At 47.5% G+C, this 15,740-nt stretch overlaps 2 protein-coding genes across 2 annotated transcripts; both read right to left on the bottom strand.

The window, feature by feature from the left end:
- Positions 1–7,510: 7,510 nt before the first annotated feature.
- F5J12DRAFT_838355 (P-loop containing nucleoside triphosphate hydrolase protein) lies at positions 7,511–13,754 on the bottom strand. The gene is made up of 28 exons (XM_051746032.1): positions 13,470–13,754; positions 12,888–13,411; positions 12,587–12,836; positions 12,332–12,529; positions 12,090–12,280; positions 11,914–12,035; positions 11,685–11,803; positions 11,370–11,633; positions 11,221–11,315; positions 11,090–11,169; positions 10,962–11,038; positions 10,801–10,862; positions 10,694–10,752; positions 10,465–10,642; positions 9,885–10,410; positions 9,769–9,827; positions 9,667–9,721; positions 9,492–9,616; positions 9,094–9,439; positions 8,877–9,034; positions 8,765–8,828; positions 8,663–8,716; positions 8,516–8,606; positions 8,337–8,425; positions 8,160–8,285; positions 7,987–8,102; positions 7,878–7,935; positions 7,511–7,819 (listed from the first exon to the last, which is right to left on the bottom strand). Exons 1-28 carry the CDS (start codon positions 13,677–13,679, stop codon positions 7,703–7,705), a joined length of 4,413 nt encoding a protein of 1,470 aa, XP_051599045.1. The 5' UTR covers positions 13,680–13,754; the 3' UTR covers positions 7,511–7,702.
- A 148-nt stretch (positions 13,755–13,902) lies between these two features.
- Positions 13,903–14,997, bottom strand: F5J12DRAFT_838353 (Pre-rRNA-processing protein TSR2-domain-containing protein). Its single transcript, XM_051746031.1, has 2 exons — positions 14,032–14,997; positions 13,903–13,966 (listed from the first exon to the last, which is right to left on the bottom strand). Exon 1 carries the CDS (start codon positions 14,875–14,877, stop codon positions 14,266–14,268), a length of 612 nt encoding a protein of 203 aa, XP_051599044.1. The 5' UTR covers positions 14,878–14,997; the 3' UTR covers positions 13,903–13,966; positions 14,032–14,265.
- Between the last annotated feature and the right edge of the window lie 743 nt (positions 14,998–15,740).

The raw sequence follows: 15,740 nt of genomic DNA, 5'->3' as shown, positions 1-15,740 counted from the left end.
TTCAGCTGCTGCTACCCATTCCTCAGTCCCACAGTATCTTCCCTAGCCTTCACCTCTATGAACTTCAGCTTGTCCATGGCATTCATGCTGTGGAATATACCTGCCAGAATACCCTCACCTGCTTTCACTTTCCTCTCCTCCACCCAGACAATACTAATCCCCTCTGCTATAGCTGCCTTTAATGATGTTTTCCAACTAGACCCTGCAGTTGGCACCCTCATATACAAGCTGGTTGCCAAGAAGGTTTGGACAGCACCTGCCCTGATGGTGGAAGAATTCCACATCATGTGCAGTCTGCCTGGTGATCCACTCACTGGCCTCTAACTGCTACCAATGCACCCACCAAACTTCACTCCAAGCATTCACTTCACTGCTGAGTGGGCCACAGAGCTTGATCTTGACCTGGCCAACTGGCTTTGGCCAGAATAACTCAAACTTGTAACCTGGCTCATTTCTGTCCATGAGCCTGCATTTTCTTGGTACATCACAGAGTATGGACACCTAGATGAATGCTATTTCCCCCCCCTGTAAAGATCCCCATGATCTGGTGTCACACACCAAAGGTGTTTTGTGAGGTGGACATGGATACAGCTGATGAATGGAGATGAAGACCATAGCCCTCATGTGAAGAAGGACAGCTAGAAATGTCAGCAGTCATCCCTTGCACAAGAACAAGTTGTCAATGCCAAAGAAAAAGGAAGGAAGCAAGTTAAGCACCAATAAAAATTCTTAAGCACCCATGTACAGCATTCCAGTTTTCAACATATCATATCTCCACCATTTCTGCAGATACCAAAATCATTCCCACACTCACTTGTAGTGCTCAGCTGCACAACCCTACCTTCCAAAATTGGAGAGGATCTGTGCACTTCACACATTTCTACAGCACTCCCTCCACAAGATGCTCATTTCACTAATTCCTCTGATATGGCTGCCTCCACATCAATCATTTCACTTGTCCCCTTTGCTAGGGACCATGGCTAAATATATCTGCCAGGAGTTCCTACCAGCTTCTGTCCTGAAGTGTCCTGGTACATCCCATCCTTGTCTGCCCCCTCTCAACCCATCCAGCTCAGACAGCACATTCTTTTTGTCAGTATGACCTCTAGGAGGACATTCTTTGGTCACCTCAGGTCTGTCATTCACTTGGAAATGTCTTATGTGGTCATTTCAGTCTCTCCAGTCCAAGAAGCATATGGATCCTTCCTCCCTGCTCCCTGCAACATCTTCATACCAGTCTTGTCCATCATTCTTCCAAAATTGCAACAGCTACAGTATAATCTACTCTTCTCCACTCTCCCTGATCACATCCATGACAAGTATGATGCACATCTTGCCTCCTTATTGCAAGATACAGCAGAAGACACTCCCCCTTCATCCTCTCTTCCAACAGAGCCTCATTCATGAAGTTTTTATCTGCTTCACTGAGAGGATGGTTTGGGGGGGAAAGTTGCAATCCCCTATGCTCCTGTCACCCCACAGACCCCCAAAGCTTGACCCCTGTTGACATCTGACTCACCCTGTCCACTTTTGGATGTATTATATCAGCATCAGATCAGCACTGCCTCTCTGTCATCCCACCTTGGCCTAGAGGCAATCTCTTCAAGATGTGACATGCACAGCCTCCCCCTAATGCAATTCCAGTGTGCGTTCCCAGTTCCTGACATTACTTGACTCATACTTTGACATTCTGACTGTCCTTGACTCACCTATTGCCAATACTTACCAATCTTTTGACCTTGCTTACTGATTCTTTGCTTTTTTGGCTTACTTATCCTTACCAATGCTTACCAATGCTTTCTAAGATGATTACCCATCACTTACATTCCTTACTCATCAGTTACCAATCACTTACCAAGTGTTTGCACCTTGTTTTCCATAGGCAACATCCCTGTACTGTATATAAATCACTGTACTTAGATAGCTGAATAAGAAGATGTCAGAGAGCCCCTCTTGCTTGCATTTTATCATCACTCTGTAAATCATTCATCAGCTTCAATAGTTGAGACTTTATTGAGGGTCTAACTATTGACTACTCATCATCTATCATCAATCAGCTTTGCTCCAAGTCCTCCCTGAGCTCAGTGCAGCTTAGGACATTGAATTAAGTCATCATCCATCCTTCTGTAGGCTGACAGCAGTCTACCCCATCACATTCTATCATATTCCTGCTCCTTCTTCATCAGGAGCACCCAACCCTCAGCACTCATCTTTGAGTGTTGTAGCTTGCAAAAACCCTCCCAAATCAAAGGTTCTACCATCTAGGTACCACATAGGCACACCACCACTCACTTTTATTGTCTTTTGTGTTGGTTTTGGTTGGTTTCCACCACTGAACCACCACTTTGACTCACACTGGTAACCCTGTATCTTGCCCTATTAGACTCTGAGTGTAAAGTAGTTCTCAGGCATGGCTGGCTCACCCAATACAATCTGTTGATTGACTGGGTATTGAGCAGTATTACTTTCCAGATTCATACACAAGGCATGCTAACCCCATTGACACCCTCTGTAAGACTGGTCTCCACTGGCCTCCCTGACTCCAGTCCTAATGACCAACCTGGCCTTGCACCATCTGTACCAGTCTCCAACTCCCCAACTTGTACTCCCCTGAAGGCCCCTCATATCTCCCTGATCAATGCAGCTGCCTTCAAGCATGCCTGTAAACTTGAAGGGTCTGTCCAATTCCAACTTCAGCTCTGCCCCTTGGACTCACCTTCCCCTCCTCCAGCCTTACCCAATGTCCCAGAGGAGTATCATGACTTCACTGATGTATTCAGCAAGGTCAAGGCCTTGGCACTCCCACCACACTAGGAGTATGACCTGAAGATAGAGCTTAAAGAGGGAACAACCCTGCCTCTTGGCACCATCTACTTGCTGTCTCTGGTTGAGCTCCAGGCTCTCCAGACTTTCATTGACAAAAACCTCACCACCAGCTTCATTTAGCTGACTTCCTCCCCCTATGCTGCACCAGTCCTATTTGTCAAGAAGAAGGATGGCTCCCTCTGGCTTTGTGTAGACTTCTGTGGCCTTCAACAAAATCACTAAGGAAGACCATTACCCACTACCACTCATCTCTGACCTCTTGGACTCACCAAGCCAAGCCAAGATCTATACAAAGATTGATCTTTGGCATGCCTACCACCTCATCTGGATTGCCCTGGGTGATGAATGGAAGACTGCATTTTGGACTTGGTATGGGTCCTATGAGTGGTTAGTGATGCCCTTCAGCCTCACCAATGCCCTAGTTGCCTTCCAATGCTTTGTCAACACAATCTTCACTGACATGTTGGATGTATGTGTGGTCATCTACTTAGATGACATTTTGATCTACTTCAGAGACATGGAGTCTCATAGACAGCATGTCCAAGAGGTGCTTCACTGGCTTCAGCTTCATGGCCTTTATGCGAAGCTGGAAAAATGTGAGTTCCACTCAGACTCAGTGGAATACCTTGGCTTCCATCTTTCCCCTGCCAGCCTCACTATGTCAAAGGAAAAGGTCCAGACCATCTGTGACTGGCCCAAGCCTCAGAAGGTCAAGGACATACAATCTTTCCTTGGCTTTGCTAATTTCTACCACCAGCTCATCTTCAACTACTCAGACATTGACATACCATTGAGCCAGCTTACTTGCAAAGGCACCCCTTGGAACTTCTCTGAGGAGTGCCACTGGTCATTCAATAACCTCAAGGCCACCTTCACAACCATGCCAGTCTTAACCCATTTCATTCCTGGGGTCCCCATCACCACTGAGACCAATGCATCAGACTATGCCATTGCTGGAATCCTCTCTATCACCTGCAGCAATGGCCAGGTACACCTAGTCACCTTCTACTCCCAGACTCTGATGGCCCCAGAGTTTAATTATGATACCTACAACTAAGGAATTGCTTGCTATTTTTGAAGCATTCTGGACCTGGTGCCACTACCTTGAGGGCTCAGCCTCACCAGTCAACATTGTCACCAACCACAAGAACCTCAAGTACTTCTCTACTTCTAAAGTACTCACCTGCCACCAAGCTTGCTGGTCAGAATTCCTGTCTCAATTCTATATGGTCATTAGATTCAGGCCTGGTAAGCTCAGGGCTAAGCCCAATGCCCTAACTAGACAATGGGACATCTACCCCAAAGAGGGGGATAGCAGCTATGCCTGAGTGAACCTGCAGAGCCTAAGACCAGTATAAGGAATCCACATTCCTTGGATGCATAAGCCCCTATCATCTACCATTCTATGACTGTCATTACATTCCCAGACCTCTCACATTCACCACTGCTTGCATACTGCCTTCCTGCCTACCTCACTACCTTCCCATGCCCTCGTTCCCTCTCACACAATGTTATACCTGCAGCTGCTGTGCTCCAGTCACTTCTTTTCCCTCAGACTCTTTCTCTTATCACAGTCTCTATTCCTTTAGCACTTGTAGTATACCCTTGGCCTCTGTTCCAGCCTGTCTTGTGTGTACATGCTGTCACACAGCTTTCCTTTACTTGTACCCTGTCTTACTTAGGTTCTGGGTTTGCCCAGACTATAAAGCCCTGTACTTAGGTACAGAATGATACCTTTTTGGCACTTGGAAGGTCACCATGAGTTTCTTTTTCACTTTGTCTACACTGCATGTCTCACATACTGCCACACATGAACTATGTATACCACTCACATCACCAGTACTACTCTGCAGACCACTGCTGTGCATGTCATGAATCACTCCCACTACAAAGTGCTGGGTCTCACCTTCTAGTCTCAGCAGTCCAGGATCCCTTGGGATGAGCAATTTGTTCCCTTCATTTTATTGTTGTTACCTAAGCCATCTAGCTCATATTATACAGCTACTTGGACTTATCCTACACTGGTCTTCACCCAGGAGCAACTAGTGGTCTCCCTTCATGCTACATACCTCAAATACCCAGTCTTATGAGCAGTTGCCTTAATGGATGTTAAAAATCTACATAATGATATCCTGACTGCACTGCTGGATGACCCAGTCTCACAAATCTGCCTGTCTGACATGTCTGATCCCCAGTGGTCAGTAGATGACACCAGTTTCCTTCAGCTTGATGGAAGGATCTACATGCTGGACTCAAATGACCTTCAACTTAGGGTCTTGCACCTCAAGCATGACCACCACCTGTCCAGCCACTTCAGCCAGAACTGCACCCTAGAGCTCATCCAGCATGAGTATACCTGGCCCAGCCTCAGGACTTTTGTCAAGGACTACGTCCATCTTGCATGGCCTGTGCTCAGGCTAAGGTTCCCCACTGCCAGCCTTATGGCCTCCTCAAACAACTTCTGGTGCTGGAAAAGCCATGGAATTCCATCTCTATGGATTTCATTGAACAACTTCTGGCCTCATCTGGCTTCACAGCTATCCTTGTAGTAGTTGATCAGCTTTCTAAGCAGGCCATCTTCATCCCAACCCACAACACTATCACAGCCCCAGAACTTGCCAAACTATTCCTACTCCATGTCTTTTCAAAGCATGGAGTGCCAGCCCATGTGACCTCAGACTGAGGCTTGGGCACTTCTTCTGGTCACTTGGTAAGGCCCTGGACATGTGCTTACACTTCACCTTGGACTACCACCCTGAGGGCAATGGCCAGACCAAAAGGACTAACCAAACCCTAGAGCAGTATCTCCAAGTATACTGCAACTACCAGCAGGATAACTGGGCTGACCTTTTACCCCTGGCTGAGTTTGCTTACAACAATGCCCCTAGTGCCACTACTGGTGTTTCACCATTCTTTGCTAATAAGGGCTACCACCCTAACATCTTGGTGTACCCAGAGTGTGATCTTACCTTCACCCAGGCTCATGATTATGCAATTGACCTGGACTCACTGCACCAGTACCTACATGAGGTGATGACCCTCACACAACAGCACTACCAAGGGCTGGCCAATGCCAAATGCATGCTGGCCCCAGACTTCAAGGTCAGTGACCAGGTATATGTTAAAGCCAAGTACCTCCAGTCAACCCAGCCCTCCAAGAAGCTCTCAGAGAAGATCCTTGAGCTGTACCTGGTCATAGCTCAGGCCAGTACCCACTCATTCACACTGCACCTGCTGGACTCAATGCATGCAGTACACCTGGCCTTCCATGTCTCCCAACTCAAGCCAGCCCTCCCTAATACTATCCTGAACCAGACTCAGCCACCACCCCCACCAGTTGAAGTTGATGGTGAACTAGAGTTTGAGGTGGCCAAAATCCTCAACTCCAAGCAATTGGCACAGTTCCTGTCAAGTACAGGTTTACCCTTGAGTGACCAGGCTTCAAGTCCAGGTGACAGGGGCTAAGTCCAGTTGACTGGAGTCAAGGCTGGAAGTCAGGGGCCAAGTCTGGAGGTCTGGAATCAAGGCTGGGAGCACAGGAATAAGACCAGGATCATGGGAAACTGACCAGTCTCAGAGTGCACACAGAGGGAAGCTGGTCCAGGGTTGGATCTTCCTCCCTTGGTCTCAGCTTATGTGCTGCACCCTTATGCAAGCCAGGGAGAGGTCCAGGACAGGGGTCAGAGATAGCCTAAGGCTCAGCCTTAGCTATTAGGTAAACCCAGAGGTTAATACAGAGTTGAGGGTAATACTAAGTTGATATTCTGGCTGAGGTGTTACAAAGTATGTATCTCTGCAAACATGCAAACAAAATGAAAGAAATAAACTGTGTATTTCTCTAAATGTTCTGTAAAAGAAAATCTAAGAAATTTAGTCAAAATGTTCAAACTGAACAACATCAGTAATATCATAAAGAAATGTTTATGGGCACATCAGACAAAGAATATAAAGCATTATCCTTGTATTTTTTCTTCAAAAACACTGATAATAAAATGGTATCTCTTTTTTGAATTTTTCATGTCTTTTCACAAGACACTTTACAATGCTTGCGGTGATAGCCAGATGCATCAGTCTCAACTATAATGGGGGCCTCCAGAGTGAAATGGGTTAAGACTGGCATGGTAGTGAAGGCAGCTTTGAGGTTATTGAATGACTAGCAGCACTCCTCAGAGAAGTCCCTAGGGGCACCCTTATTGGTAAGCCAGGTCAGTGGTATGACAATGTCTGAGTAGTTAGAGATGAACTGGCAGTAGAAATCAGTGAAGCTGAGGAAAGATTGTATGTCATTAACCATGTGAGGCTCAGGCCAATTGCAGATGGTTTGGACCCTTTTCTGGGACATTGTGAGGCTGGCCAGGGAGAGATGGGATCAAAGGTACTCAACTGAGTCTGAGCAGAACTCACATTTCTCTGGCTTCACATACAGGCCATGAAGCCAATGGAGTACCTCCTGGACATGCTGCTTGTGAGACTCTTTATCCCTGGAGTGGATCAGAATGTTGTCTAAGTATGGCCTGAGCATCTTAGAACTGATTTCTAGTTATTTACTTTGGTAACACCTTTTGATGATGCAGATAATCTTATATTTTGATAATCTCAGAATGGATTGCATAATATTGAATTATGCACTTGTTCAAAATCAAGATTTACTAGAGTCTCATAATTTGAATCATAAGAGAAAATGCTGTTTTCGATTTGGAATCCTCTTTAGAGCATTGATAACATTGAACCACCAGTGTGAGCAGCTTTCCAGCAGCAATATACTATTATCTTCTAGGAGCAAAACAACTACACAGAATTATACCCATGTCACACCATTGCATCTATCTCAATACACCACCCATCCATTTTTTCTCACAGCCAGCACTACAATCGTTCAAGTTTCGACCCTCTCAGGTCCCTCATCCTGAATGAGCCCAGCCTCATGCGCCATCACATAGAAATGAGATGACTTGTCAGCCAATAGTATTGTTGGAGAGTCAAACTCAGCAACCTGTCACAATACCCCAAGATCAACCACCGAAAAATAGACCAGAGATTGTGTCACTCACAGAACCCTCCGCAAGAACCAATATGCGGTCATAATCGATGATTGTGTTCAGCCGGTGCCTTTTACAAATCCCTGTCAATACACGAGCATATCTAATCAGATTCACTTACGCAATAGTTAAGATGGTAACATCATTGAACGTGGGACCTCGAATGATGTCTTGAATCTCAGAGTCGGTATCAAGATCGACAGCCGATGTAGCTTCGTCAAGAACCAGTATTTTCGACTGTTGAAGTTCATACTCGATATTCGGGGGGTAAGACGCATGAACGGCAGCACATACCTTGTACAAGAGTGCCCTCGCAAAACATAACAGCTGCCTTTGTCCAGCGGAGAGCGACGCACCCCCCTCCTGTACGGGTGAATCAAGACCTTCGGGCAGATCCTCCACATAGGACTTGAGGTGCACCTGTCAAGAAAACGTGAGCGATGCACACACAGACACAGACGTCAGATATACATGTTGTAATGCAGTCCAGATGTCAACGTCTTGGTGTTCACCCAAAGGATCTATGTTCTCGCGAAGAGTGCCCTCAAACAAGGTCAGGACTTTGAGGAACAATCGCGACGGAAGGAACGCACTATCGATTCATACCATTTCAGTTAGTAATATGATTTAACACAGCGAAAAAAACCTACAGTCATGCAAGCCAATCTTGGTAATATCAACGCCATCGATCAGAATTTTACCACTGCAGGGTTCAATAATGCGGAATAACGCAAGGAGGAGCTAGCAAAGAACACTGTCATAACCATGCCCTCTTTCACACTCAAGCATTCACTCACGGAAGATTTCCCAGCCCCTGTCCTGCCACAAATTCCAATCTTTTCGCTAGGATTCTACAAGATATTGTTAACGGCCAATCACGTCAAGAAGCAGTTGCGCACAATTGTGATTGATATGTCCTTCAAAACGAAGTCCAGCTCGGGACGATACCTCGTCGAATATTCACTTGTCACCGGGTCAACGAAGTATTGCCGGAAAGAAGAACCCTCTTACCAGAACTCTACCTTGCCGGCAGCGGGCCATCCGCAAGGTGGTTTCTTGTCTAGTAACTCAAATGGAGCCTCCGACGGTAGACCCTTCGCGTAGTGGATAATACGTTCGACGCTAACCACATTTTGCTCCACCTCACTCGCCGAACGGACAAGCCAATTCTATCAAGTATACTAGATCAGCGAAATTCACATATCACTGGTCAGCCTCAACCACCCACCAGGGCACCCGTAGTGTTCAACGCATAGGACAACACCAACCCAACGAGCCCCGCGTCAACATTGCTCTTCATCACAGCCATCACAGCGAACAGAGCAGCACAGAGAATGATAACGGACCCAACAAACTCAAGGCGGACAGCTAGCCAGCGGTTGATGGACACACTCGGAAGGTAGCACATCTGGTTGCGGTCAAGACGACGGGCATTGTTAGCAATGAAAATAGGCTGGTGGTTAAACGCGCGAATCGTAGAGAGACCGGCAAGTGATTCCGAAAACCACGCAAAGATTGGGGAGCGGGAAACTGCGTCAAGGCGTTTCAGCTCACGTGAGGTAGCCAGATAATAGCTGCCAGAGAAACATGAGCCACAAAACCATAAGCGGATTTATCAACACATACAGGGTCACCCGAACATAGAACCATGTCAGAGGGAGCACAACTAACATGAAAGGCGGGAAACTAAACGTGATGACAAGGATAATAGAAATGCAAATGGCTGAGGTCCTGAGGAGATTCATGATCACCTGAGACGCCACGTAAGTATGATTATCATCTGTCGTATGCTGAAACTCACTCTCCCAAGAACCTGGTCGACGACATAAATGTCCCGAGAGAATAGATTCATTATCCTGTTACATGTTGAGTGCTGTATCCCAAGCTCATGAGGAAGACGCACCTTCCAATAGGTGTCAAATCAAAGAACGACAACGGTGCATGAAGAACGGAGTCCAACATCTGCCCCATCCTCCGTTAGCAACGACCTCCATGAAGTAGCCTTCACGAAGCACCTACCGAATCATGAAGGTACTTGGAACTTCGCAGTGTACAGTACACCCAAAGAAGCAGTGCACCCGTCGCACCCAAGCCGATACTTGCGAGGTTGGCAAGCCCATACCCTAGCAAATAAGGATCACGTAGTCCAAGGTTCTTTCCCAACTGGCGATTGTGCTCTCCCCATAAGCGGAGCATGTACGTCGACATCACCGATACCACTTGTTGGAGAGTAATCGCCAGAACCAAAAAGAAAAACCCAGTCTTGGATGCTGCTTGCATGTACTGGAGATAAACCTCTTTCTTGACACGACCCTGTTCACTGTGCTCCTTGGAGAGACCAGTAGAAGACGGCTCACGAACAGAAGGAATAGGAGCAACCAAAGCCCTGGTGTAACTCTGTCGACGGACGATAACCTTCTCCGTCACGACTTCTGCCTCTGCCAATAAAGTTGGATCATCACCCTCACTCAATGCCGGCGTCGCGAAGCCGCTCGCATGAGGTGTCGTCGTACCAGAAGACGAACCGTTGGCTGCATAGTTTTGACTAATTGATAATCAGACAGGCGCAACCCCGGTGATTGAACCAAAGGGTACTTACACCAGCTTCCGTACTTCACTATCTGGGTTTGCCATGAGCACAGAGAAGGGGCCCTGTTCTAGAATGATGCCGCGGCGAAGGTATACAAGTTCGTCAAAGTACTTCAGGTATGCGACGCTATTGGTAAGCAAGATTCTAGCCTTTGTAGCGAGAAGGCCTTGAGGGCCAATCACATTATCTGAGCGAGGTGTATCAGGCAACAGACAAGCATCTCGAGGCCATAACGTACCAAACACGTGTCGTGCGACATGAGCATCGACAGCAGCCAGAACGTCATCGAGTAGCACCCTGGCAAATAGTTAACAAGGCGTTCAAAAACACGTTCGGTAAACATACAGATCCGCCCGTGCGTAAACAGCCCGTGCGAGGGCGACCCGAGCACGCTGGCCACCACTCAACTAATCAACCGAGTGAGTCCTTCATTATTTCGCCAGCTCAAATAACTTACGGTGATTCCTGTCAATAAGACTGAGCTTCAACTCCTAAAAGCCACCCACAACGGACTTACCCTTTTCGCCGACCTCGGTTAGATCACCCTGTGGAAGAAGTACTAAGTCCGGTTTCAAGGCGCAAGCTGTCGAATGCGTGAATTAGATGAAAAAGAGGGTGACACCGAAAACCCTACCTTCAACAACAAGATTGTAGAAGACTTCATCATATTCATGGGAGAATAAGATATTGTCTCGAACAGTAGCCGACATAATCCTGTCACCCCTCACATCAGTACCGGATGTTCGAAGACTTCAGAAAGCATACCAAGCATTCTGAGCAGCATACGATACACTGCCGTATAACGTCACTTCTCCCTCTATCTTTCTCATATCACCGATGATGGCGGATAGCAGACTACTCTGCATGGCGAGTCAACAAAGAAACCAAACCAACAAATCGAAAATCACACCCACCTTACCGGCACCCACACGACCAAGCACGCCAACTAGCTCGCCCTTGCGTACCGTCAAGTTAATATCCTCAAGGACAGATTGTACATCGTTCTTCGTCCATGCAAACTCTCCACCCTTGATCGACAAAACTACCTCACCGCTTGATAGGGAGCTTTTCTCCACCCTTGTAGTTGCGTCCTGTTGAAGTTCCTCTGCATGCAAAAAGCTGGACAGTCGGTTGACAGAGACCATCGCCTCGATGACGCTAGAGGTAACTTGGCTGAACTACCGACAAACATGAGTCTCCATGAACCCAAGTCGGTGCCGAACACGTACCATAGCAAGTGGGAATTGAAGCAGCATAAACAACGAGATTGCGGGGAAAATAACGTCAGCAGTAAGTGGCTTATCCGAGAATATCGAAGCAACAGCCAAAGAACTGAAGGCAACGAGTACTGTGGGCACATCAATCTGGCAACTTCCCAAGGCTGAGAGAAAACGACATACGTGGTATTCCTCCCCACAGGGTATTATTCATAGCCTGAAACACGATCAGGTCACTGACCTCGAAAGCCACCATCACTTACAGTAGCGATTCCTATCTTCTTCAACATCTTGAGTTCTAAATCATTCCGTACATGTAAAATGCGACGCATGAACGCGTACTCCCACGCATACAATTTGATGCTAGTGTCTGAATGAGTCTCATCGGTATCCGACATGGAAGACCGAATGCATTACCTCTTAATGTTAGCAAGAAGCTCACTCATAAGGCGAGTGCGACGGTCACGATTTTTCATCTGTGTTTCTTGCATCGTCTTGAGGTATCGCGCAATGATAGTATTCAAAGGGATAGAAAAGATCATGATCCCAACCCCAGTGAAGGCCGACCAACCAAGGAGATTGTACAAAGAAATGAACGCAAGGGTGATCTGTACCAAGGTCACGTCACAACACGAAATCCAAACATCAAACACTCATACCTGGTATGGCCCAGACACAATAATGAGTCCGTACGTGCAAAGATCTTGGAGTCTGGAGGCGTCGACAGACATCAAATTCACGATGTCGCCTGAGGCGCGACCACGTTCGTCATTAGAGATAACAAGCGCCTTCTTGTAAATGTTGGTTACCAGCCCAGCGCGCACACGCATGCCAGTCTCGAAGCAGATTTGGAAATACTAAGCCCAGTATTCATTTGCGCCCGACTCTGGTATGTAGATTGCGAGATTCCGTACCTGGTGGACAATGACTGTCTGTATCATAGAAGCCACGAACATGATCAAGGCAATTGCAAATCCCTCGAATGCGCTCGGTCCCCCGATAAAGTTCCAATCTTTTGCAGTTTGATAATTGGTTATGAATAGCAAGAACCAACGCAATAGCTGCGGCTGTACAAAAGCTAGACTGTCCTGGACGATTTTGAAACATCCGGCGAGCAGATAGGGACCACCATAAGTGGTAAACAGCGCTACCCAAATCGACGAACTTGATACAGGGTCGGCGATCGGGTATGCACAGGAAAAATGAAATACATACTGTTTTCCGAGCGCGCGATGAAGCTTTTCACCAAGTTTCTCGGACTCGTCGCTGGGAGCTAAACAAGGTAGATCGTCTTCCGTAATAGGAACATCGACCCCTTTTCTTAACAAAGGGGTCAGCCAAGAGAAGGAACATATGCTGTATATGTTAGCTGTGATTGTCGGGTGTTCTGCCACATTGGACGCTGCATCATCCGGAGACTTGGATTCCAACGCAAGAGATAAAAAGCCCAGCAACACGACGGCCCACTCAGAGCCAAGGATGACGGAATGACCTGAAAACCCATTCCACGTGTATGACCTTGTCCATATTGCGACTCCGGCCGCGTAACATGGCCAAAACAAGAGAAGAGTGGTAGACGACGAACGCGTTCGGGTATGGTTTAAATGCGTCAACAGCACCGCAAACAGCAAAGCGATTGGTTCTAGGACAAAAGGCCATAATACCGCCACTTCTCTCTTTTGCACGAGAACGAGGGCAAGTTTAGTAACGCTGACGCCGAAAGCCAACGCCAAGAGCACCTGAACAACTCCGTTTTTTTAGTAAACAAAAACGCAAGGCAATGGCAAAGGAACGCACCTCTTTCACGCGCAAGATGAGGTGACTTTTGCGAGATAAGTCACGCGATGATCGACGGAACAGGTGCCATGCCCTCGTGGCTGCCGCAAGGACGAAAAGAGACAAAAGAGTAGAAAGTATGACGCCTTCTTCGAAGCAAAGCGTAAAGTCGAACTCTCGCAGAACAGACAGGACGCGCCACCCTTCTAAATCGCGACACTGGGCTGCCATCGAGAATGACGATTGAACGATCGTCAGTGAACGCCCGATGTTTTTATAAGGCTCCAGTCTTCAGAACAGTTGAACGGCGACCCAAATGATTACCAAAAGAGGCGCTGGTCATTTGATGACAAAATTAGCGAGCGAATGACCAAGACAGCTGACTCAGCGCTCAGCCACGCGACGCGTCATCCAATGCAAGACCGAGGACATTTGGCTTCTTATTTACAGTACCGCCAGCGTTGAACCTTCCGTTTGAATTGCCTCAAGCTACGAGAGCACGAACAAATTCAAAAATTGTGTGTACGGACGGTTGCCTGTGCGAATCTTTTGGGAAGAATTCTGAGGTTTCCGTTCGATACAGCACCGCATGAAGAACACCGATGCACAGAATGCATATCACCCATCCGTACAAAGTGTCATGGGTGTTTCCCCCTCACTTCGGAGTTGTACGCTAGTAATACTGTAGCAGAAATTCAGATGTCATTCCAAGTCTACAGCTGATCGCATGCATCGATGTTTTTGTGGTCTGGTGGACACAGAATTCACGAATGTACAGAGGAGAAATTCACCACTACACGGTGATCGATGAGGTCATTCATCTTCGTCCTTTCCTGCGAACTGTTGTGAACCCTTCTTCGTCTACTTCGGGTTGATGTCTCGAATGGTCCAATAATTGCGGCACGTCTTCACGATTGCCCTCCCCTCTCTCCATATCGACATCACTATCTTCCCCTTCGTCATCGTCGGTATCCTCGCAGTCGCTCCCACTACGTGCACCCTCCTCCATCCGCGGCACATTTCCCTTGATCCTCTCTGCTTGGGCTTCCCACTCCTTCACAAGTGTATCTCGACCGCCGCACACGTCTTCCCAAAGCCTAACGATGTCCCTCGCAACGTCATATGCGCTATTGTCCTCCAGCGTGACCTCGAATTCATCAAACATGATTTGGAGCAGCATTTCCTCGACGTAAGAAGCATCGGGGGCCGTTCCAAGGCCTAGCCCGGATTGCGATGTGGACGGTGCATCTGTTTGTGGGACGTGATCTTCGTACTGATCAACAATGACACCCGCAAGCCAACGTCGTTTTTCAGCCGACTCCGGGCCTCCCCAGGAGTTATGGACAGCGATTCGAAGAGCTGGCCATAGTTTGAGACGTGCCAATATACCGCGTGCGAAGAGAATGATGACCGGGGATGGGGACGACATAAGAACGGAACTCTGCAGCGAGTCACAGATACTTTTGGAAAATTGCCTAAAATTGGCTCTTTTTTTTGTCAATATTTTGGCCAATTGCTTTACCAATCATCTGCTTCTCACACCGCTTTTTCGAACTTGTCCGCGTCATGATCAGGGTGCGATTGAATTTCAAAGTTTCGACCATGTTCAATAGCCACACACCAGTGCGACAACTCCTCGTCACTACGGGCATGAAACACCTCTCTTCGCCAGCGATACATATCAGGGTGGCCGTGCCGGCGGCGACCTCTCTGTAAGTCAGATATTGCAGTCCAGCATTTCCCAGCCACCGAGGTCTCGCACACTCGTGAAGGACCATCGATTGGCAAAATCGATCGCGATTGTTACTTGCCCATGCAACACTGCCATGGGATCCGGAACCCAAGTATGATCTAGCGGCTACACTAACCATCATCCAACTGCGGCTTACGCTCTTATTATCTGCGGAAATCGTTCGCCGTAGATTTTTACCCAATCAATCCAAGAAACTCGTGCCACTGCACCTTGTATTCGGCCTTCTGTTTCACGAAGTAGCGACTCCTCGTCGGGATCGTTTACTACCGATATGGCACAAAAGCATAGTTACCACTCATTGACCCAAATCGGCACCACTTTCATCTTCCCGGAGCTCAGTGCTGCATAGAGCTACCCGCTATAATTAGCGGAGTGTCAACACCTATGCCCGATATCATGATATTGCTTACTGCATCCAGTGTTTTGATTAAACGAGATCCTACATTCAGAGTGCCCACTCACGACAAGCTTGATCCGGGCGCCTCATTCGATCATTGCTGGTACCTGTGGCTTACCATTGGCGCTGTATCCTATTCTCG

This window comes from Pisolithus orientalis (assembly GCF_024613125.1).
Source record: "Pisolithus orientalis strain OTSU chromosome Unknown F5J12scaffold_18, whole genome shotgun sequence".
NCBI classification, from domain to species: domain Eukaryota; kingdom Fungi; phylum Basidiomycota; class Agaricomycetes; order Boletales; family Pisolithaceae; genus Pisolithus; species Pisolithus orientalis.
This window is presented reverse-complemented; position numbering and strand designations above follow the sequence as displayed.